Source organism: Aythya ferina (assembly GCF_964211825.1).
Source record: "Aythya ferina genome assembly, chromosome: 4".
Taxonomy (NCBI): domain Eukaryota; kingdom Metazoa; phylum Chordata; class Aves; order Anseriformes; family Anatidae; genus Aythya; species Aythya ferina.
In genome coordinates, this window is record NC_140300.1 from 30,272,507 (window position 1) to 30,293,639 (window position 21,133).

At 46.6% G+C, this 21,133-nt stretch overlaps 1 protein-coding gene across 5 annotated transcripts in view; it reads left to right on the forward strand.

The window, feature by feature from the left end:
- Positions 1–21,133, forward strand: part of LOC311435952 (epigen) — a 65,030-nt gene that overhangs the window by 43,043 nt on the left and 854 nt on the right. For 3 of the 5 annotated variants that reach the window (XM_084517529.1, XM_084517531.1, XM_084517528.1), the window contains 3 exons: positions 147–264; positions 827–979; positions 1,280–2,667. In XM_084517529.1, the coding sequence (XP_084373655.1) occupies positions 147–264; positions 827–979; positions 1,280–1,334 (326 nt within the window). In that variant the 3' untranslated portion in view covers positions 1,335–2,667. Of the gene's footprint in view, positions 1–143; positions 265–826; positions 980–1,279; positions 2,668–10,972; positions 11,050–12,915; positions 13,070–18,659; positions 19,187–20,332; positions 20,425–21,133 lie in introns of those variants that run through there. The other 2 variants (XR_014692504.1, XM_084517533.1) reach the window with 2 other exon arrangements.

A 21,133-nucleotide genomic window follows, 5' to 3' on the forward strand; every position in this document is an offset into this window, starting at 1 on the left:
CAAGAGACCTATCCCAGTGAATCTGTATATTAGGTGTCTTTCTGCAGGAGCTGTCTGTTCCTCTTGAGTTGTGAAAATATTTTTGAATTACTCGATTTTTTTTTTTTTTTCCAAATATAATGCGGCTTTTTCCCCTTTGACAGTAGAGTACACAGAGCAGCCGAGGCTCTTGAAGCTTATGCAGACCTGTCTGGAAGAACACCACAGCTATTGCATTAATGGACTCTGCGCTTTCCACAGTGAGCTGAGGAAACCCATCTGCAAGTAAATAACACTGTTGATAAGTACTCTTCTTACAGAATTAGCCTCGTTTCTTTCTCTGCTATGCTTTATTGTTGTAATGTAACCCAAGTTTCAGCAGAGCACAACTTCCAAGTGGCATTGAAGTATCTGCAGGCTTAAAGCTTGGCACAGTCTCGGATGCTGTGCTGGCTCAGGACTGATGACAAAGCAATAATGCTGTGCTGTTACAATACTAAGGAAGAAAGAGGGAGAATTAACTCTCTAGATCCACAGCCTCAGTGGCATCTCAGATCAGAACTAGCACCATAGTTAAAGAATGTTCACAGCAGGCGCAGCAAAGGGGACAGGATATTTTAGGATGACAGCTCCAACTCCATTACTGTACAGCTGCTTACATACCCTAGATAGACTGGGACAACTGGTGGTCTTGTTGAAGAGGTTCTGACTGAGTCCCAGATTCAGTCCATCCTAGTTTAGACTTGTTCTAAATTGTTTAAAACTACTCAAAACTAACATGTGTTTCTGAAGTACAAAGTCTAAGATATTCTGAGTAATTTTTACACGGTGTATATTTAATTTGTAGGTGCCTTGCAGGTTATAATGGAGAGAGGTGTGAACATTTAACACTAAATTCCTACGCACATAATTCTTACGAACGCTACATTGCTGTGGGAATTGGTGTAGGGATACTGACAAGTGGGATACTTGCCATCATCTACTGCTACGTAAGAAAGAGGTACGGGAGATGTGTAACCTTCTCATTCTGTTCAACTGAATTACAGTGGGGGGGAAAGCTGTGCAGAGTTTTTACAAGGGCATTGGGAGCATGTTCTTACATTTGTTGTGTGATCTTAAAGGAGCTGACGCTCAATATTTCTGCTTTCTGATCTGCCGGTTGTATAACACGGTGCAGCTTTGCTAAAAGTGGGTTTTGTTGGGGCTACTTAAATGAATCAAGCAATTACATCTAGTTCTGTTCAGACTACGGGGGTTTTACAGGTGTCTGGCTAAAATGACACAACCTTTTCCATTTTAGATGCAGGAAATTGAAATCGCCCTACAAAGTCTGCACAGGAGAGACGGCGTTGTGAAGACGTGGCGCTGGGACACTTAGCAATCTGCCTGTAGGCAAGAGGCGGTTCTGTTTGGAGGGCCACCCCCCGCCACCTAGCAGGTACCCCAGCCTCGCTGACGAGGTGAAATGAAGGGAGTGACGGAGCGAGCGTGTAAACGGAACTGCTGCAGAACTGCTGGGCTCCACTCACTTTTGAAGAAAGACTTGATATTTCTAGTGAAGGCTGCTAGATGAGCAGGTCAGAACAGCAAGGGATACTTGCAGCCTTCTCAGCGCTCTCCTGCGGTTCGTATTTGTCCAGGGGAGGACTGAGTCATTTTATCTAGTTTTTGGTCATTTCAAGCCCTAGTACAGTGTTCTGCTCTGGTCTTTCCTGTCTTTTTTTTTCTCCTTCCCTGAAACAACCTGTTTCATAATGGCATTGTATTCTGAACATCATGTGCTGATGAGAAGCCATCTGGATTCTGCTTCTATTGCCGTATGGGACAAAATCATCAAGTGCTTTGGACTGAGGAAAATACATTGTTCTTGGAGACTTAGTAAAATCTGGAATAACAGGTATGCAATTTCTGGAAAATCAGACTATGACACTTTGGGACACAGCAAGTTCTTAACGTTTTTGACGACAGAAGGAAATCAACATCTTTCTCGAAATGGATTATGGAGTGTGCTCATGACAAAGAACACAAGTTTTCCTAAACATCATATAGCAGCTCATCACATTGCTGAAACTTAATGCAAAACATTGCTTTGCTGCACAGTGATTTCAGAGCAAGACTCCAGCTGCTACAGAATCTGGAATTTTGTTATGCAACTTAGCATAGCTTTGCCAAGGAAGCATGTTCATTTTACTCCTTGTGCACATCCTGTGCACAACGTGACCACTCAGATAAAAAAGAAATGGCCACAGGGATTTTGTTTCATCATGGCCAGACAGATTATTACCAGGTGCTTGTTTTTCTTCGTCTTTCCTACAAAGAAATGCGAAGGCCGGAGGATTTTGTTCAAGGAGAAGAGACTGAGTTGGTTGTAAGGATGGTGGCACTATTTGTGACTTCTCACTGACATTTGGAGGATTTGCCATTGCTGATGAGACTGGAGATGGCTCCCAGAGATTTTTCATTTCAGCTGTTGCACATTGTAGACAAATTTGCTGTGCTTAGTCATCTACAAGGAAAAGGCAGATAGGTACCTCAACAATCTTTGGGATTTTTGTGGAATAATGCAGGCTCATAAATTGCTATGCGTTGCTGAGAGGTTCAATTTCTTTGTTATGCGAGTTCATTTTTACCAGAGGATGGTTGTCATTTGTGTTTTGTTTAAAAAAAATAATAATAATAAGCTGTGTATTTGTGAGACTACAATGGTAATGATGAAGTGTGTACGGAAGGCTGGATTTTGAGGAGGTAAATGCACGCTGAGCACTTGAGTGTTCAGAAGTTCAGTGGGCTTCTCACATGGGGGATCCTGGTCAGTAACTGAGTCTCAGCTCTTGATTTCATGCAAAAAAAAAAAAAAAAAAAAAAGGGGGCAAACAAAAAAAAACCCACAGCACATCACCCTGATTGGACATGATTTTGAAGTCAGCTTTCAGTTGTTGCCCTGTTTTCTGTGTCACCTGTATGTAGTGAGAGAGCAATCAGATGTTAATACCTGTGCAAATGCACATAGGTGTGCAAAAAACACCCCTCACCCCTTGCACACACACACTGTCCAAAGGCTGAACTGAAGTACCTGTTAAAAACTGCACGTCATCAGGAAAACACAGGTTAAAGATCTTCCTTGTATCTCTGAGAAATTTTAATCGCTGGACAAGCCGAAAAGAGGAAAAGCTACAAAGCACTCGTCGTGCAAATTAATCTTTTCCAGTGTCCCTTCCTGTACACACCTTGCAAGTGTTGCGTTCATGTGTAGAAAAACCATCTTTCTGCATCAAGAAGTCTGTCATGGAGCAGCCATTCACAGGAACACTTTTTCAGTGCATGTATGCAGCTGCTTGAGGAGTTTTCAAGGCAGGAGTTTGAACAGCTGGAATTTCTTTTGTCCTTAAGAGCTGTCAGCAGAGAGATGGATTTGTGTGTGTGTGTGTGTGTTTTAACGATTTGTGAATCCACTCGCTGTTGTTCTTCACTATCTGGTGGCCAAATGGGTGCACTGCAGGACATCGAAGTGCTTCTTGAAAAGTATTTATTCAAAACAGAGATACTCTGTACCTAGAGAAGTGCACACTGATATTTTTTTATGTTTAACTAGAACATGGATGCCAGCTGAAAAGGGAGGTTATTTCAAGGCCCCAGTTTGGCAGGAAGCTTTTTCTAGTTTGCTTTCAGGACCAAGGCAGCTCTGTGAGGGCTGTCTGTGAAAGTTTGCAGGGGTTTTGTGCTAACGGAAGAAAACCTCAAGAGTGAAATACCAGATGAGTCCATGGCATGCAAAATAAAACTTGGTCTAAGCACAGGGAGAGTAAAATGGAAAGACAGATGGAAGAAGGAAGAGAAAGGAGGTCTTTGCTTTATTTTTTTTATTTTCTTTTTCCAATTGGTAGTGAGGCTTCCAGATGTGGGTTCCTCACCACTTGGGTGCTATGTCCTTTGTGCCAAAGCATGATGTGGGAGCAGGCTGCCAGCTCCTCAAACATCCCAGCTTGGTGGCACCAGCACAGATGACTGTTCTCTCTGTCAGCCTGCACAGTGTCTACGGGCTGTAGCCCGTGTGGGAGAAGAGCCTTGTCATTGCTGTTCTAAGGGATTTCATCAGGCCCAAGCTGTGTTTGAGGCATCCCTGCAGGAATGAATCACTCAGCTGTTTGATGCAGTGACCCTGCTGAGGAAGTCTGTGCTGCCTCAGATTGCTTCGTGGAGTCAGCTGTGCTGAGCCCTGCCTTGATAAGTGACAGGTGCTACTGGGCTAGTATTGTCTGTTGCTGCTTACAGTGCTGAATTTCCTGCAGAACTGGCCCGTCAGAGGATCGGGATCGTCTTTCCTGTCTCATTTATCGGGCTCAGACTCTTTCTGTAATGGCATAATTAACAGAGCTGTGAGCTTCTCTTTCCTATTAGCTGCACGTGCCAAAAACGCTGCCATTTCAGGAGGAGACCCTGTGCTTGCGTGGCTTCTGGGCACCCCTGCGTCAGGCTTAGTGGGGGCACCAGCTCAGCAGGGAGGAGAGAGAGATGCTAAAGACTGGGACCTGCCTTTGCCTTGCACGCGATCCTGGCTGCTGGATCCACACCACGATGCCTCGCAGTGCATCACTTGAGCCTAGCTGTCTATATACCACCAAACCCTCTCCCTGCTTCGCAGCAATCCACCCTCAACATCTGGGTGCACTTTGTCACTAATGCTTGGCTGGGACTTGAGCTCCTCCCCAGCATCTGACACCTGTTTTCTTCTGAAGTACCTGGGTAGCCCGCAGTGTACCTGCTGGCAGCAAGGCCCATTTAAAATGCTGGGATGCAAGCTTGTGGAAAAGATGAGTGTCCTGGCAAAACACTACTCTTAATCTTGGAAGGAAGCATATTGCTGGCTGACAGTCAGTGCACAAAGTGTCCCTGTGGGCACTGAAAACTGTCCCACCTTCCTGACAGGGGGTGCTGTTGTTTCCCAGCAGTGCCCAGGATCACCCATGAGTGCATCAGCAGCCTGAGCAGGGGGCATGCAAGCAGCCAGGCCACTGGCCCAACTCGTCTGATAGCCAGTCAGCAACAGCAGGCAGTGCCAGAGGCTCCTGGAGCTGGTCTGAGAGATGTGGTGGCAGGCAGGCAGGTAGGAGAGTTTTCCCTCAGAGAAGGTTTTTTCTTACATGTATTGTTGCTAACAGAGAGCAGAGTTGGGATGATAACACAGCAGTGTGTCTGATCCTTCTCACATAAAATGGAAGAACAGCTTCTTCTAGTGTGTAGTAAAAGGAAAAAAAAAAAAAAAAAAAAAAGAAAGGTTTGTGTTCATGTGGCTGGCAAAAGGCTTCCTTGGGCATCGTTTGAGCCATAAATGCTGGGTTATGTCCTAGGAACTAGAGGTGAAGTGCTAGCAGTTCTCTATTTCAGGCAAAAACAATAATATAGCTCAGCATAACTTTCTGACTTTTTAGTTCTTAACACTAGTTCTGTTTTATTTCATTTCTGGTCCATGTAATGTGCTGTGGTTGGAAAAGCATCCCTCAAAGAGAAAGCCAATTTGGCAAAATAATGAATTTAATAATTATGTTAAGAATAGTTGCAATGACCTCTGAAACTTAATGGATTTGACTTCACAGCATCCATGTGAAGCAGATCAGTGCTTTGGGATGATGTGCTGTGGAAACTGAGATGAGGAGGGACTAACTTCACGTGAGTGAGAGGCGTCAGGGCAGCGAATCCAGACTCCTCAGAGCCTCTTGTGCTATAGCCAATAGGTCATGGTTTTGCTCCTTTTAGTCCTTTTAGCGCTCTTAAGAAATGGTGTTATCACGTAGATGGATAATGCACTAGTAGTTTTCAGAGAGGGAAAAGAAGGGAATTCTCGGTAAGATGAAAGTTCAAAGGCAAGAACATGAGTTTCTTCTTGAATATTCATTTGAGCTCTGGGTGGTGTATGACATGAGGACAAGGTTTTTGTTTGAGAAGTATGACAACAAACCAGTACTTGGGAGGGGAGAAAAAAAAAAGACAATTCACATTTGCAAGTAAATGATCAGCAGGTTGTATGCGGTTAGCTCCAACCCATTGTGTGCAGGGTTTGTGGAAGTCCTGCTCATTTCAGGAGCTCCTGGCCAGGAACAGAACAATTTCAGGGCAGCCTTGAGAAAAGTGAACATGACAAACTAGGAGGGGGGGAATGTACTGGTTATTGTTTACATTTCAAGGTGTTGGGTGGCTCAAAGGCACGAGAGAGCAAATTGGCCTGACGACTGAGAGACTGAAAGTGCTGTCTGCACAGCTCAGTGCTTTGGTCACTGCGTTTGTAGAGCTCTGATGGCATCTGCAGTGACGTGTGGCTGCTCGTGCACGTCATGTCCTTCGCCTGGCTCTGGAGAGGGAAGCACCTGTAGAGGTCCCTATTGTACTATAAATCCAGGAAATCACTCAGGATGCCTTTACGACCCAGTTAACAAACAAACAGAAAAGCGCAGCTACTCATTAAAAGCTCAGTGTAAGTAGTCATTAATTATCATGACAGCAATAAAATCTTGTACTATGACTAGGCTCTGGGCTGCTCCTACTCTCGCTGAAGTGAGTGTGAGCAAGAGCAGGCTCTGAGAAGCAGCTCTCAGCGAGCTGAAGGAGGTGTCGCAGCACAGCTGCTGCTGCTGGTTTGTGCCTCCTCTGGAGGAGGACCCATGAAATGAGAGGAAACAGAGGCACAGGGAAGCCAAGTCACTTGATCTAAATCCCAGAAAACAAGATGGGTGCGTAGACCCTGGGCCTTTGGCCTGCCCTTACATGGCCTAGGTAATGGCTTTTTCTCCCATTTGCAGCCCGATATTTTGCTTTTATTAAGAAAGAGCAGAGGTATGAGGCCTGGCAAGAGACCCTGAAAGAGACCCCCGAGGCAGGGTAGCCATTCAGTAGGCATCTTATTAATAAAGGATGGAAATCTGTAGCACCTACGATCATGTTTTCATGGTCTCACATCTAAATCTTTTCTTTTCTTCCTTGCTGGGGCTTCAATTTGATAAATGTTCACATAGAAGAGAAAGGCACAATGTAGGCAGTAAGTGGCACAGAAAAATACAAATATAATGCTCTCCATCATGGGATTTTTCCATATAGCTCATGGATTATGGGTTATGGTCTGCGTCCTGCTGTTACATCCCTGTAGAAGCAACAGGTCACATAACCACACCGAGGCTGTTGTATAGCTGGTCCAATTGATTGTTAGTTTGATGGAGTTGGCCAAATTAAAATTTTAATCTTAAAAATATGAGAAATTCACAAGCCAGGGTAAACACAGTTTTAAATGCTCGTCTTCTCTAATAGTTCAAGACGAGCTGAACGTGGGACTTGAGGCGTGTCTTGCCAAGCCACCTTTTGGGAGATGCCATCCAATTTTTTCCCCATTTTGGCAATCAGGAGTCCTGCGAAATTGTCAGGTAGCTCTGGGATCGGTTTTCCAACTCAAGTCAGAGGTATGCAGATGCCACATTTGGGTTCTGTATCTAACAGTGACTCACTTAAACACAACATTTTAATGAGATCTTCATGTTGAGTTTATCTGGTGCAGGTTTGCAAACAGGTTGCCTAACAGCAGTTCCATTTTGGCACTCTTATTTAAACAGTGCTTTGTCCTTTAGCAGGCAGAAGCACAGCTAGGTGGTTCTGTGAGTACTAGAAATTGAAATGTGGCTGTGTTTCCTGGCCATGACTGACCCAAAATACCGTGTGGTGGCTTTGTCATTGGCCAAGGAGAGACTGAGGATGGGAAGCCAGGCTGAGGCAGCTGTGGGAAGGCTTCCCAGGCACAGCATGTCCAGGAGCCCAGTGCTGAGTGTATCCCTCATGCTGTGCAGGGGCTGCAGACCTCCTGGGAGCACTGTTTCTGTTTGCAAATTGATCTGCCTTCAGCTTCCCAAGGCAAAGAGCCACAATGTGACCCGGGGTTGGGAGTGGTACAGCTTGTCACTGTCACTTTACGACATATGCTCTGCTCTTTGCCACTTTGAATTATTTTATTGTGGTATTCTGTCATCGTTTTTGCTATGGCAGGCGAAGAAAAATCCAAGAACTCTTCCTCTGTCTTCTCTTTGCAGGACTCCAGCACAAAGATGCCTCCTGGTAGCTCCTGCTGAGAAATAGCACAGCCAGGGTTGAGACACAAGAAGATAGGGCCGTGCTTTGCAAGAGCATCTGACTAACCCGAGCAAAGCTAATTTGTTTGACATCATTTCTGTACGTAAGACTAAGTCTGTTTGTGTCCCATTGTTACGGCAAATCCCATGATGAGCTGCGTTTTATTGACTTCTGCTGGCCGTTTGACGGAGCCCCGGCGGCAGATGTGAATAGGAGCGCTGTTCCAGGAAGCTGTCTAATAGATACTCCTTGGGATTTGGAAGGTTGCAGGGCAACCGGTAGGCCTGGCAGGTAGCTGCAACAGCTTTACGTAACAGGGAGGACCCAGGAGCTTTCAGGGCATCCCTGCCCTGCGAGCCAGGCAGCCCAGCAGCCACCCCGCAGGGCGGTGAGGCATCTAAGACGAGGCACTGGCAGGCAGGGGACAGTGTGGGGACCGTGATTTTATGGGGCCATGCCGCATGGCCGGAACATGCAGATTTTGACCTAAGTGTTTGTGTCTTTTCCCTCTCTTCAAGACTACAGTGGCACATGCTTATGCCTATTTATTGGAGGGATGTTGCTGAGACAGCAAAACACGAGGAGGGGCCCCTCAGGTGGCTTTATCTGCACTTGTGCTTTTTCGCAACTCTTAGCATCTTAGATATTGGGTCTTGGCAGCTCTGGCACAGAACGTGGGCATAGCAGGAGAGCTGCTGGGAAGGGTGGTGGTTATGCTGTGTGATTTTCCAGCAAGGAAAATAAGTGGATGCAGAGTTCCTAGATGACTGACTGACTGACTGCCGTGCTACAGGGCCTAGTCCTTCCATTCAATTCAAGATCAGACCTGGGTCTGCGTGGGAGCAAATGCTGGGATACCTGTAAGGAAGGCTGTAGCAGGTAGAGTGGTGGCTGTGAAAACAATCCAGTAGGAATTTGTGCTAATCTCTCTTGCTGCCTTGGTGGCAAGGGGCAGAACTGTGAACTTGAAGATGAGCATGAACTTGAAGACAAAGGCACATTGAGCCTGGTGAAAGGCTGATGAACCCGTGAAGCTTGTAATTTCCAGCCTGATCCTGTAAAACAAGTCAGAAGAAGCAGGATTGAGCATTTAAAGGCAAAACTACGTTCAAAACCCAGAATGACCATTGGAAAGAGCTGACCAGTTGCACGGAGAGTGGTAAGACCTGTGGAAGGGTGCAGATGCCTGTCTCGCTGCTGTGGCTTCTGCTTCAGCTGTGTCCTGGTTTCCCACTTATGACCATACAGCTGAGCAGCTTGTCATGGCCCCTACACCATGGTGAACTTGCACAGCTTGGCTTAGATTGCTTAAAAGAGCAGCTCTGAGTTACCCTGCTGGGCCTGCAGCCCCTGTTAAATGAATGCAGACCCCAGCAGTTGAGCTGGGTTTTGTAGTTGCATATGGATTGGTGATCAGCCAACCTGACTGAACCAAGACTGGGATTTTGTTAATCAAAGCCCTCCAGAACGTTAGTCCTGGTACAGCAGTGCCTGGGAGCTCACTGCCCTCTCACAACTGGCTGTCATTGGCATGAGGACTGGTGTGTGTCCAGCAGCTGGGGGTTAAAGCACAGCCTTTCCTCCTTTTCCAGGTAAAAGTGATGTTGCAGATCTGCCTGCTGCTCTCGGAGCAGCAGTGGCTCAGGCTGTCCTGGTTTACCAGAATGAACCAGCACACAAACGCAGCGCGGCTCCCGAGGAGCTGACAGACTGGAAATTCTCTTGCCCTTTCCCCTCGCCTCGTTAATACTTCTCTTGACTTTTTCTGGTGGCACATTCATTGCTTCTCAAGTGCAAATATGTTTGTGAGGTCTCCTCCCTCGGGCACATCTCAGCCATCTGAATGCCTTCCTCCATCACTAACTGCTTTTCCCATCAAGATTACAGCAGCAAAAAATGTTCTCTATGGGCTGGGTGCTCCCCTATGCATGAAAAATGTGTGCAGGAGCCAAGAAACACCAGGAGTTTCTTCCTGATTGTTCCAAATAAGAATGGGGAGTGACGCAGGCGAAGGGCATGACCTTACAGAGACACATGCACGCGTGCTTTGAGATCTGCACAGAAATGGTCGTGACCTCAGCAAAACCTTACGGGATTTAGGGGAAGTTGGACTGGGTTGTGGCCTCGGACATTCCCCTCCAACCCTTTCTTCTTTTCCGGCATGGTTCCTTACAGGTCCAGCCTTCCAGGCCTTCCCAGTGCAGGTGTCCCCTCCTTCCACCATCAGCAAGTGCGGGAGGAAATCCCCTAGGTTTGTTCTCTATGGAGGCCTCCAACGGGTTGTAGGGCAGAGGTGCCAAGGAGCGTTTCTGCCCGGGTTCTGAGCACTGCCGAGGGCTGGGCCGGGCCCCAAAGAGAAGAAAGTCCGCGAGGTTTCACAGGGTTGGGAGGAGAGATGGAGCCTGCCATTCTTGCTTTCCCCTCCTGTTATTCAGGGCAAGTTTGCACTGGTTTGACCTTTCCGTTCATCTAGGCAGAGGACAGATATCCCGGTGTGGGATCCCGCTGTAAACTGGTCCAGCGCACTCTTGTATTTCAGGTGCCACTTTCAAACTACAGCCTGCAAAGTCTTAAAAGAGGTATTTAGGATGATTCCGCAGAGGGTTAGTTTGATTGCTTTTTAGACCATTAAGTGTTTGTGAAATGCAGCCATTTAATGTCTTAACACGAGGATTTTTAAGAGAATTAAAAGAAGGGATCTGGGATTTTCCCAATTAGCTCTGGCCTGACTCCAAGACCTGCCGCAGGCTGTAGTAAAACCCCTGTTGATTTCAGTGGGTATGGAATTAGTCTTTGGGTGTTTAGGCATTTTTAGGCTTTTGATTGCCATGGGCACTCAATTACTTAAATTTCCTTAAAATTTACTTTTTAATATTTATATTACTAGGGAGTTCCGTGGGATGTAAGAGGAGCAGGATGAGAGATGCAGGCCACCATGCTATGCAGTAACAGCAACTCATAAATGTAAGCATGCTCTGAATATTATTGGGAGGTTAAAAACCCCAGGGTGGGGGACAAAACTTGGGTATTTTTCTAAATACAGGACAATTTGGACAGAGCCTGTAGAAATCCTGGTCATTTTTCCATCAACTTCACGAGGCCTTCTGGTTGCTGTAAGATAGGAGAATCTGGGGGCATCTCTTGTGTTTGTGCCAGTTCTTCCTCTCTTGTTCTGCAGATGAAATTGTACCAGAATTAGCATGGCTGGCTTTGAGGGGTGACTTGTGAAATTACACCTGGCAGTGGTGGGAATTAGCCTTTGTGTGGTTCTGTAGGATTTTCTTCTTACCAGCTTTTTATGCCTGCCATAGGACTTCAGGACAGTGTGTGCACTACCTGCAATGCAAGTGAATTCTAGCTTTTCTCCTCTGTGCTGTAGCTGTTTCAAAAGAAAATATGACACAGATAGGAGCCAAATTCCCTTTGTCATCAAATGTTTGAATCCCTTAGAGACTGTGCATTGTTTTCTGTTACTTGCTGTTCGCTCAGCACACTAGCTCTCTGCTGCCACGTACGCAATTTCTCTTACGCCAAATAACATTTTCTGTGCTCAGTGTCTAGCTGACATGGAAATAAGTAGTGAAATGTTCATACATGCACCCTGAATGTACGATAGAAAACTTCTGATTTTAATGTACAGGATGTACCTTGTGCTGCTGCCAAGCTCGGGCTCTGACTTAGATCCCAAGGATTTTGGTAATGTTGTTGAGCAGCAAGTTTGTCTTTTGTTTCTCATAAAAATATCTTGGTTAACCTAGGACTCAGGTTCACACAGATCAGTACATGCGCAGAAAGCCCTGCGGAAAACATACCATTATCCTTGAAGGAACTTGGGTAGAAAACAAAACAAACCCATCTCCATCCCGAGCCTCATGTGAGAGTCTGCTGTGTGGGGTTCTGCTGCGGTGTAGTGGCAGATCTGTGTCACTGGACACGGACCAGGCCCTGTGGATGAGACCCCAAAAGTCTCACACGTGTGTTAGCCTGGTTACTGCTGTTGGCTGTGGGAGGATAGTGGTCCAGGCCAGCGCAGAAGCTCTGCACTCGTGTGTACCAGTAGCAGTACGGGATGAAAGGGAACACAGCACAGAGGCCTGGTGGCACTGCACAGCGGGGCACAGTGAGCTGTGTATCCCAGGGTGTGTGGAAAAGTTCTGGGGTTTGAATGGAAGAGCTTTCAGAGACTCCATCTGATGAATGATTTCCAGTTAATAGCTACTGGCTGCAAAGGTAAATCCTCCTCTACTTCCAGCCAGAGCAAAAGTTAGTGATACAAAGATTTTTTTCATGTTCTACACTAGATCTTGAGTCCAGGCCTTTCCACAAATCAAATTCCCCAAGGATTATGGTCTTAAGCTGCATGCAAAATAATTTTCTTATACAAATAAGACAGCATTACAATTCATATGTATTAATGCAGGTCATTCTCAGACCAAGGTTTCCCTGTGTCATGAGTTTTGGGGCAGCACAAAGAAAGCTTACACCTGCTTCAGCAGACCTGTTATTTCAGAAGCTTGAGCTCAAACGTGAGTCTGTCACACACTGCGGACTTCCTAAATCTCCTGTCCCTTTTGTACGGCAACAGAGTGCCTGGGATCAGGATGTCAGCTGCAAGTTCATTTCACCCGTGCTAAGGGTGAGGAAGCAGCCAAGGGAAAAAAGCTCGGGTTGGTTCTCTGAGACCACCACGCACAGGATTTGACATCTCCCAGCTGGCAGTCAGTGTGCCCAAGGGACAGAGTGGTTGTCGCCTTTAAGCATAACAGCCTGACAGTTGTGCTACTGCAAGTCTTCCTCCTCGTTCAGCTTGACATTTTTATTCTACTGCAGCGTGGATCTGGGCTCTGGGATGAGGAAGAGGAGTCTGGGAGGCAGCCAGTGCTGCTCTCACTCGCCACCTGCAGAGGAAATGATCTGCGAGCAGGGCAGGAGCCGGGATCACGGGAGATGCAGGTGGAAGCCTGTGCCTCGACACGCGCCTTGGGTAAGCTGCGCGTGCCTCGGTTCCACCCTCCGAGAGGTCCCAAAATAGCTGCAGGGATGCCGTGGGGGTGAAAGCATTGAAGACTGCGAGGGTAGTTTGTAGGTGCTGGGGGATGGTGGAACAACTCTCAGTCCTTAAGTAGGTCTTGGCACCTGTAGATCAAAAACCAGTCTCACCCTCGGTGCGGGGGAAGCAGGCAGCATCTCAGCAGCCAGCTGAAAGGATGCGGGGACTCCCCTGGCCCATCATGCTGTAGGGAAGGGGAACACCTCTCTCTCTCTCTCTGCCTTTGCTTTTGCTGCTTGCCTCCTTCGGCGCTCCCGTCCATAAACAACTGGGGGGAGTTTCGGGTGTTATTAATTTTAATCAAGTGGTTTTAGGAATGCTTTGCCTCTGTGGAGCTTTCATAACATCAACTAATAGAGGCTTTTGGCAAGAGCAGTAAAGCAAATTGCTCCCACCCTCCCTTAGCGTGCGGTGAGCAGTGTCTATCCCAACAGCCACGTGACTGAAAGTCTGAGCACGGCGCAGCACCTGGGAGGCTGCGAATGCCCTTGTGAAACACCCCGGCCTCCGTGTCCAGCACAGAAGCGTGAGCCTCTGCCCTCCCACACTTACTTTGCCCGTGATCCCTGCAGACTTGAGCAGTTCTCCAGAGCTGCCCAGTTTGAGCGAATTGGGGATGTTCTGCCACTGGGTAGCACGTTCTCATGCCACAGTTGCCACCGAGTCCTATTTCCTTTGCTTTGGAAGGCTTACATCAGACCTTTAGGTGTTTTGGGCAGGAACTTTACTGTTTATCTGCCTACTAGGTAAGGGAAAGGTGAGCAATTTTTATGCTTTAAATGCCTCTCATATCTCCCCAAGGGCATTCAGTTATCTCATTTCTTAGCTGTAGATACACTTGCAGTGGGTGTAAGTTAGTTTCCTCGTGCTTTATCTGCAAAGCCATCTGTGAAGCCCAGCTGAGTTCATAGTGCACAACAGTGATCTACCTCAGAACAAGTGACATCAGGACTTAACACTGCCTTCTCCTCCTGGTTTTAAAATTTACGAAGTTTGCCATAATTTCATTGCCAGTTGTCTGCGTTCAGCTGGTGCTAATGAAGGGATAGAGGTGTGAAAAACAGGCCCAACATTCCCCACTTGTGGTGGCAGCAGGAATGACACCAGAGCAGTCCGTGTTCCTTCCCTGTGGGTCCAGCCAAGGCAGCTCCTGCATCCGGAGCGGAGGCTGCTCTCCGTGCCTCGAGTATGGCAGGAGACAATTCTGCCCTCCCAGTCCTCTCGCCTAAGTGAGGGGTATAGAAGGAGATGAGAAGAAAACGGGGTTTGAAGGCTTTGGTGTCACTGACCTTATTCTAGGAAGCAGACAGAAATGAGATCAATGTTCTAGCTTTTCCTTGCTTGTGACACAGCATGTGACTCACGTCTTTCTACCAAAGTCTGGGGGAATTGCATGTGCAGGTGGGAGGAGATGCAGAACAGGAAGGCTGTGAAGCATGGGGAGAGCTGCTCTCAGTTTTCCCATAGTTTTAGGCAGGATTAACAAGATGTGCAAGTGCAGTCCTTTTTTCTGATATATACTGAGGGGGGAAAAAAAGTATTGCAAGACAACCAGGCTCCATGGAGTATTTTGCATTCAGGGACAGAGATGGAGCTAAGGGGCTATCGTAGCCTGGCAGAGAGGCCAAGACAGAAAGCTGTACCCTGTTTACCCTCAGCCATCTGCAGCAGGGACGGTAACCTGGACTGGCCTGGACAGACAGCTTCTGCTGCAGTGCATGGCTTGACTGAGTATCTCTCTGTGGCAGATAAGATCTTGGATGAGAGGCCACAGAGGTTTTCTGGTCAACAGCACAACCTCGCTAGCACTGCTGCAGAGTAAGTGTGGGAGCTGGGGGAAACCAGCCTGACTCGGAGAAGCATTAACAGTCAGGGGACAGCGTTAGGATCTGTGTCACGTGCAAACCCCAGGGTTTTGTTAAGGGATGGCACCAGATATCTGAGACAAGATCTTTTTTAGGTGCATCATGTTTGGAGACAGCAACAATATATATTCTTACAAGGACTCCCTCACCTGCTGAAGAAGTATTTAAGGTTGGGGCAAGTATTTCTCAAATGCTTTACTGGGATCTGACCTTAAGCTAGCACAGCTACTGCCTGTCATTACAGTTCCTTAAGGCGCTTATTTTGAAGCTAAGGACGTACTGACAGACTGCTTTGCATCAGTGCACTCCCAGCAGTGGGTTATTCACACTTGCATCAGGAGTGACACAACATTATGCTGCCTCTTCTCCCACACCGTGGGTTTACTGCAGTCCTTCTGTTGGCTTTCAAGCTGGAGTTTCCCTCTGCATGAAGGCAACTCATCCATCCCCCAGAGCTCACTACTTTGTCTCTTAAACGTGGGCTAACTGGGGTAGGCACACATGAATTTTAGTACAATATTTAGCTTAGAGGGAAATTCTGGCCTCTCTCACTGCCAAGAGGATGTGTCTGTAGGTGGATTGATACAACATGAGGGTTGTGTTACAACTTCTTTTTGAAAGGTACTTCAAAATTTCCTGCAGTCAAACCACTGTTTATGGACAGATACCTAGGTACTGACCATCTAAACAGTCTTCTGCAACGCTCAAGGAAACCCCAAGAAAATATTAAAGAAAGATTTTTCTGTGTGCCATATGTCTGCAGGTGTACGTGTACGTGTCCCCATCTGCATTCAGCTGGAGAGAAGTTGATGTGAAAAATTAAACAAAACACAATAAACAAATCTAGCTAAGGTGCAGCAGCAGGAATTCAGAGCAGCACATTTCTCCTGCTCTCTCTCTGACTGAGGAGAAGTGCACCATGCAAGCCTGGAAAATGCTGGCAACAATAATGCGTTTTTTCTTGGATTTCTGCTTGCCCGGGCAATGTGCTGAAGATGTACCAACCCCAGGATCAAACTGTAGGAGAGACGAAGCAGAATCATTGGTACATGCAATTAGAGGCAATTGTTGTGGTCAGTAACAGTTGTGCAACACTACCAGTGAAGTTTTAGTGGAGATAGATTTATTACAGACGGGCACATATATATTAAACTGCTGGATTTCCAGCGGGATATTTACAAATCGTTAGTATCCTGTTTATAAAAACCCTGTAAACAATTGAAGGCCATTGCCTAAAGGGCCCAGCCTTATGTAGATCTACGTAAAAGACAATTTTAGCATTTGCAGCGCAGTCGGCGGCGCAGATGACACGTCGCACGGTTAGTACACACGGCAATCCGGGCTGCCCCCGTGTAATCACACGCATGCCGCAGTGTGCAACGCCTTGCATAAGAGCGCTCCGTGGAAGAGGGAGAAGAGACTTGCACTGAAACCTCTTTTCCCATTTAACTAACCCATGTGCCCTTTAAAGTGGTTGATTTGGAAAGAGGGGCAATTAGCTTTGCATACAGCAGTCCTTCCTGGAAATCTCGCTCCTTGGTCCACGTCGGGGAATGTTACGAGAACAAAACAGGGGGAGGGTTGTGAAGCCAGGATGGAGGCCAAAGAGCTGGGCCATGCTCTGCATGAGCCCTGCTGGCTGGCGTGTTTCAGCTCAGCACAGGCCGTCTCCCGTGCTAACTTCATGGTCTTTGTTTTGGTTGATGTCAGCTGGCTTGTATGCCTGGTTGGGCAGGGTAGCTTAATCTGGGTGTGGAGCTGGAACGTGTGTTATTTATGAAGGGGTGACCTCTGCTGTAGGCACGCTGTAAGTCGGTGACCAAAAGTGTTTCATCCTGAGCATCTAATGTGCAGCCTCTCTTTGGACTCTTACCAAAAAAAATGGTTTTCTGGGATGCCTGACTTCTCTAGAAAGCCCTTCAGAGGGACTATTATTACTGCAGATTAAACTAGATCCAGAGAACTGAGTGCTTTTGGCAGCTCTAGCTAGTGTTTCCCGGAGTACTCTCTTCCTCACCTGGCAATTCACCCTTTAGCTTCAATTCACATGGGAATTACCGGACCCTTATCCACAGCCCCCTTTTTCATGTATAAAGGACCAAGACACTGGCTACAGGAGTGGTAATCAAGAACTGCCAGCCCCAGGTTGGTGATGTTCTTAATGGAGTAACTAACACCAGTCTAATTAAACCCAACCCTGGCCTTTGTCATTTCCCACTCTTGCTTTACACACCTGCACCTGGAGTATCCTGAAGGAAACCTCCTGCATCTCTTCAATAGCACCCCGCTGCAGGGAGCAATGCTGGATGAGGAGGTGGGTGCAGAGGTGCCATGCAGAGGAGTTACCCATGGAAGTATCACCGTCAGCTGCTGGCACCTTGTCCCCCGGACTTGGGGTTGAGACCCCAAGACACAACTTCAGCAGGTTTCTCTCCTCATCCCATCTCCATGCACACAGCAGGTGACCAGCACCCTCCTTACCCTTGTTGGACAGGTGGGGACAAGTTCCCTAGGGGTCTTGGTGTGGGGATCAGCTTAGGCTGCTTCCTTCACCTTGGGGCAAACTCACAGCTCCTTGCAGAGAGAAAGGATCCTTATAGAAGCCTGCAGTCTTTCCCTAGAGCTCCCTGTTGGTACCCAGTGTATGATGAAGCTGGTTAATGCTCTTCTTCGGTCTGTCTCGGGGAGGTTGGATACCTGAGGTAGTGTTCAAACCATGGCTGGGAGGAGAAGGTGACTAGAAGATGATTTCAGTTACTCTTGGTCATTCCCAAACCAAACCCCAGAGGTTTCCGCATGCCATGTGACTCACAGCTGGATTTCAAGAGTTGGTGATACCAAATTCACTGGAGATCAAAGAATATGGAGTTTTATTGCAGGTTGGGCCCACAGAGAAAAAACACGGAATGGAAACTTCTTATTGAGTGTTGAGACCCCAAGGTACTCCTGATCAGCTTCTTGCCTTTCTAGCTGCATTTCAACAGAGAGCACCCTGATATCGACATCCTGGCTCCAAGCTAATGCAAACAAGGCCATCATAGCTCAGCTGGAGGGAATGCCAGGCTTTCGTTTTGCTCAGGTCCTAGGGGAGCTTCATCGTGGACCACGGTGTCCTAGTTTGAATATGACTGCAGTGATGAATTGGGCACCCACGTTTATAGATCCCCTGGGGCAGGCTGTCTCATCGCCCCTGCATGACAACAGCCAGGACAATGAAGGCTTGATCCTGACTGCTTTTTTTTTTGGTCACTACAGTAATAGTAATGATTAGCAGTAATTATAAGAACAGTAATAGGAGTGTCCCATAATGCTAGTGGATGGGGGAATTCCACTAAGTGCATCTGCTCCCATGCCTAGCTCTCGTTACCAGGCCAAACAAATACACCGCGGACTTGTCTCTTTCCTAGGTTCTGTTTCGGGAACGTGTGCTGGCTAATCTGGTTTCAGGTGAATTGCTGTTTACTCCATCATCCCTAATGCCACACCCCTCGTGGCGAGGGTGCCCCAGCTCCCTGTGCGCATGTCCAGCATGCAAGTGGCAGTCACCACTGAGTCACAGCCAAAATGTGGAGGCCAAGGCAGGCTGTTTGCTTCCCTCTGATGGTGGCACTCCTCTACAGAATGTCTTTTTTGTTCTCCTTCTCTTCTCCCTGTTTTAGTGCCAGCTATCCAGAAGGACAGAGCAGGAGAGAGGAAGGTAGCGGCGGAGAACACAAAGCCGGGGCTGACGGCTGTGGTGAAAGCCCAACTGGAACCAGTGAGTGCTGGCTGAGTCATGCCAATCCCCACAGCAGTGGTTCTCGCTGGCATTTCACTGTCCCAAGAGGGATGTCGCACTCTGAGCTATTGAGCGGAAGCGTTGCATGGTCAGCGGCCAGCAACACGCTTTCACATATTGATTTGCTTGTTTGTCAACAGTAAAATGCAGTCAGGTCATGAGAGGCAACTCAGAAGGCTGGCAGCATGCGTCTTAGAGCCCTTACTGTATGCGTGCACTAAAGTTTGAGTTTTGAGACAAAAGAAAAGGAAGAAAAAGTCAGAGCACCTGAATGGCTCGGAGCTTCATTCCTGCTCACGTGAATCAGCTCTGTGCGTCTTACTTCTGGGGGATCTACTCTGAGCTGAGCTGTCTTGGTACAACAAATGATTTGGAGCAAGGAGGGGAAAAAAAGGACTAAATATACAGGTGAGTCTTAGTTTAATAACACCCTTTACACACCAAATGTTTGCATGGGTTTGTTTAGTAACAAATAAAGACAGGAGCCATGGAAATTGTATCAATGAAAAAATCTATCACCACCTTGGAGGCTAAGAAATCACCTTGCAGGGAGCTGTAATTAGGAAAGGGAAAACATCAGCTGAGCATTAAGAAGCTCTTCCTGCTAGCAAGATGTGTTGGGCCATTCAGGAGTTGCCCAGGAGAGAGTAATGAAAATTTCATACAAGCCAGCAGAGTGAAAAACTGCCCTGTAGGGAGCAATCCAGAATGAACTGACAGATCTGTTTGCCTTTTCCTTTCCATCATCTGAAATGCATTGAGATGGATGGGGTTTAATGCTCTCTTTTTGTTTTTGTTTTCCTTTTTAATTTCTGGTTAATGCTAATCCAAGAAGTTGCCTAAGAAATAAGAAAGTTTGGGGGGGGTGGAGGGATTGATTTTTTTTTTTTTTTAAACAGTGAAATATCTTTGTTGTCCAGTAGCATTGACCTCATGGTGCATTTACAAGAAGTGGCATCAGCCGCTTTCAGCCTTAGGATAGCATTTTGAACTCGGATAGTTTATAGGAGAGCTTGGTTGTTTAAGAACACTGGGCCTAAATGATTCATCACATACATAGAGAGGTCAGCTTCAGATCTGCTATGGAGTAAGTTCAGCTCCAGATTTTTTCCTTACTCCGTTTTCTTCACACTAACTTGTCCATGAATCCCAGTTAAGTATATTCCCTTTTTAGTCACATGTAAGCCCCATACTTTTTACTATTTGAGGTGTTTAATACCCATCTTCCGTAGTTGAAATAAAAATGCTGTCTTGTGAGCTATGCTCCAGTTAGCCTACTGATATTTTGAGAGCATTTCTTGAGCATCTTTAATGCTCAGTAATGAAAGTTTACTGTCAATGAAAATTGAGGTACACATGCACTGAAGCATGTATTTGTGATGTTTAAAAGAAAAAAGCTTGTTGATTTTCCCAGGAATTTATGAAAATGTTGGTTTGGGTTATTTTTTTTTTCCCTTGTGTAAGGGTGTCCGGTGCCTCAGTGCAAGATTAGGAATGATTTTCTTGTATTTTCAAAACTGCTTTCTAACAAGGTGATGTTGATTTTGGAAATAGGTGGTGTTCCAAATGGACAAAAACCAATGCAGATCCACACCCAGAATGGCAATGTGTAAAACTGGATGCAAGTTCCACAGAAAACAGCTAAAGTGAGTAGTAGTTGCCTGTCACTGATGGATACAGTTATGTAAGAACACATACATGTAAATGAAGTGACAGTTCATTACCATGAATGCATCTTCCACAGCAGATCACCATGAGGACAAGTATTCTATTTGGAAGCACAGAGAAACGTACATGAAACCTCTGTTGTTCCCCTCTAAGTTTAAAGGATATTTTGTTCATAGAAAATTCTCTGTATCATGAATGTGAGATAGACTAATCAACAAAAACCTCAAATCATGCTCTTGAAATAATCACTGCTGTGAATCAGCTGCTTTGTCTCAGAATAGATGAATAATTGCTCCAGTGAGAGGATGAAACACAAAATTGACTTGACTTGAGCCCCTGTGCTTTGTAAATAGAAATTTTCTTTAAAGTTGGTTGTTAAAATGTTGTAAGGTAATAAAAGCTAGTACATTTTCTGCACGAGTTCTTTACACTTTGTGAAGAAGAAACCCCTGACAAATGGAATTACTTGGGGGGCTTCTTGCTGGTCCAATGGCAAGTGGCATAAATCCATCACTGGCTTGGCTTGGGTGTGCCAGTTCACCCCAGCTGTAATTGAGGCCACCAGCTGACATACACCCATGATGGTCTGTTGCCCAATCAGTGCTACCTTCCAGCATTGTGCAGGCATGTCCCTCTGTACTCAGACCTGTGGGATGTAATGAATCTGCCTTACAGTGAATCTATCAG